Source organism: Austrofundulus limnaeus, unplaced genomic scaffold (genome assembly GCF_001266775.1).
Source record: "Austrofundulus limnaeus strain Quisiro unplaced genomic scaffold, Austrofundulus_limnaeus-1.0 Scaffold486, whole genome shotgun sequence".
Taxonomy (NCBI): Eukaryota; Metazoa; Chordata; class Actinopteri; order Cyprinodontiformes; family Rivulidae; genus Austrofundulus; species Austrofundulus limnaeus.
The window spans coordinates 154,674-158,104 of NW_013952888.1; the positions used below are offsets into that span (position 1 = coordinate 154,674).

At 36.2% G+C, this 3,431-nt stretch overlaps 1 protein-coding gene across 4 annotated transcripts in view; it reads right to left on the reverse strand.

Annotated features, from left to right (window-relative positions):
• Nucleotides 1–3,431, reverse strand: part of slc16a6b (solute carrier family 16 member 6b) — a 27,318-nt gene that overhangs the window by 3,008 nt on the left and 20,879 nt on the right. For all 4 annotated transcript variants that reach the window (XM_014025574.1, XM_014025577.1, XM_014025575.1 and 1 more), the window contains exon 4: nt 1,548–1,676. In XM_014025574.1, the coding sequence (XP_013881028.1) occupies nt 1,548–1,676 (129 nt within the window). The remainder of the gene's footprint in view (nt 1–1,547; nt 1,677–3,431) is intronic.

Consider the following 3,431-nt stretch of genomic DNA (forward strand, 5'->3'; position numbering starts at 1 on the left):
AAACACACACACATACCTATATATACAGTATATATAGTACCTTGTTTAACATATGAATCCATATCTCATATGTTCCATAATGTACATAATTTGTCCCTAGCTTTTACATAGGTTATTAATAACTTATACAAGCGTATCACAGCATTTTCTGACATAAGCAGAGCTTCGTGCAACATTACTGTAACTTTTGGCGAACTTATKCTGGAGTGTATTGTTACGAGGGTGGCTGTAATAACCCTTGTCATAACGTTTTACACAGCTTATGTCAACATATGCCAAATTTGTCCAACATGCTGGACATAAGCTGGGTGTATGTTTTCAATAAGTTGCCAGCACGCTGATATGTATTACAGATCTTATTGTTCCATATTTTCTTAACAGAGCACTTTGTTCTCAGACTGCAGCTTTTATGGTTCCTATAGTTTCAAAAAGTAGAACAGGAGGAAGAGAATTCAATTATCAAGCTGTCTAGTTTTAAGACTCGACATTAGACTTTCCTGTTTGATAAATAGTAGCAGTAGTAGTAAATAGTTAGGGTTGGTTTCCTGAGTTATTCCTTAGTTCTGCTGCTGTTGGCTTAGACTGCTGGAGCACAAACTGAGCACATTTCCTCACTCTGCTATTGTCTTTAGTCTCTCTTCTCTACATGTTTGTTGTAATTATTTCTATCAATAATGTGTGTTTTCTATGTCCCCTCTGTGTTTGTCTGCATCTCTTTCCTGTCCTCTCAAACCCAGCCGGGGGAGGCAGATGGATGCCCGCCCTGAGTCTGTTTCTGCTGGAGGTTTCTTCCTGTTAAAGGAAGTTTTTTCTTTCCACTCTAACCAATGTGCTGCTCAGGATGGGAGACTGATGAAGTGATTCAATAAAATCTGGTTTCCTTTAATGGACTGTTTTTGTGGGTTTTYGTACAGTGCCCTGAGATGACATTTGTCTTGACTTGGTGCTATATAAATAAACTAAACAAGTTTAGTAGATTTAAATCGCCAGAACTTTGTTTATAATCTTGTAATTCTGTGTAGAATTTAAATGCACAGATATTATTGACAAACTACGACTATTTAAACCTGACACTTTTACAAAATGAACATCATACTTTTTTGTGAATAAATATATAATTAAATAAATAATAATTATAATAATAGTTCCACAGACACACACCTTTACTTCAATCCTAGTCATACAAATATACGTTTTATACTCTGTAAAACCCAATGAGTATAGCCAGTGTTTATGTTGGCAAACGTTATGTTGTGCCAGCCATCTTATAGCGAGTTAATTCCAAAAGATATTCAGTTGTAGATATCCCGCCAATGATTACTTTCTAAAAGTTTTTTAAAAAACGTTAAGTGATTCATGAGGTATTTTACTAAAACAGACAAACACAATCAAAAGCATCATCAGCTACCTTGTCTTTTGGTAGCAGGAGATAATTCACAGAATTTACATGTGAAAACAGCAAAGATTTCATTGAATGTTTTTTATCTTTATAATATAAATAAAAGTAATGGTAAGATGAATATGACTGTGACCATACATACACTTACCAGGTGCAAATGCAATTATGGCAAAAGATTCTCCTGAAGAAGCAATGGAGGTAACGAGAGCTCTCCGTCTGGAAAAGTACTGGGCTAAGTTGGTGACCGTTGGGAGGAAGGAGAGGCAGAAGCCGAGTCCTGTAGAAAAAGAGGAGAAAAGAAGGGGACATGACAGCCACTGGTCCGCATGGTAGCAACACATCATGGCTATGTGGGGTGGATCAAAGTGTCAAGCAGTCGGGTCACGCCCTTGTCAAAGGTAGCAGGGGGCTTTAGATGACACAGGTGTGCTACGGCTGCTGCTGAAAGACAAAATGCATGTAAAGACAAAAAAAGACAAGGGGAGAGAGAAGAAGTTGTCAAGTTAGCTGCTTTGCACTTCACAGGAAGACATGGTTTTCATGATGGGAAAGCTAGCAGTGCCTTCTGTTTGGAAAAAACAAACAACAGACAAGTTAATGTGCTCTGATCAAACCTACTCTATCAATGTGGTCTTGTTTTATTCTAGAATCTTACTCAGTGATCTATAATGTCTTCCTCTTCAGCACCACCACTTTTGATCTGAATGGAATTCAGAGGTGTTTTATTTTTGTATATTTTATTTTTATATGTTTCTGCTCAGGTTTTTCCTGCTGTCTGTGTTGTGTCAGACATTCCTGAACCCTGTATCTGAGTTGTGACTAGATCAGGAATGGCATCCGTAACGGAGTCTCAAAACTGTCTTGAAACCTTTGCAGTGGTTCTCAACACAGAAGAAACTCACATTCTTGAGTTTTGAAAATGTTAAAAAGTGGACATATTTTCTCTCAAAATACAGTATTTGTGTCTTGAATCCATTTGATTTGGTTTCTGTGATTTTAGGGCTGTATTTTGACACTAGCGTGTGAGCTCTTATGACAGGAAACACTACAACCATGAATATCCAGGAGCTCGCTGCACCAACGTAGAAGAAGGGATTTTTTGGTGTAATCCTGAATTAATTAATCTTTGATTTGGTTGCACAAAGGTTTCTGTGGTAACTAGTTCTCTGAAACTAACCTGGTCCTGGCCAGGTTTAAAGTGGAGCTTAATTAATTTGTTAATGTTTCTGAGCAGAAGACAATCACTTCACTGAMAAAATATCAATCTAACTAAGTCTTACACTCATTTCCAGCATAAAAATAATTCTGATCTTGTTTCAAGACTGATAAAGTTAACAAAAGCAGAAAGTGTTCAATTATTAATCTTGTTAGCCTGGAAATTTTTCTTTATTTCAAGTCTTACCAAGTGCATTAGTCTTACTGCACTGGCAGATTATTTCACTTTATTTGAGAAGATTCAGACTATAACATAGTATTTTTTAACTTAATTTTAGATTGCTAATTTAAGCAGCTTTTGATTAAAAATCAGTTTGTTTCATACAATTATTTAATGTTCTTATGAACATATCTGCCTCRTTCTTTTTACTTTGGATTAAAATATCACAGAATAAAGCCAGAACAGTGTTTGAAAGAGGTTCTTCGCCTCTGTCAATGGAACAGTCTGAAAGAAGCAGATTTTTTCTTGTTGACACTGATAGAAGTCCCTTAAGTTCATTTATAACAAACAAAGAAGGTATCTGCAGGAGGAAAGCAGTCACTCTGTCAATAACAAATCAAAATGACACAGAGCTACTTACAGACAAATGACAGACAGAATGGATGAGCTGTTACAGCGGGTAAAATAAGTATTGAACACGTCACCATTTTTCTCAGTAAAAATATTACTAGAGGTGCTAATGACATGAAATTTTCACCAGATGTYGGTAACAACCCAAGTGATCCATACATACAAAGAAATCAAACCAAGGCCTGTCACGATAACAAATTTTGCTGGGCAATTAATTGTCTCAAAATTTATTGCGATAAACGATAA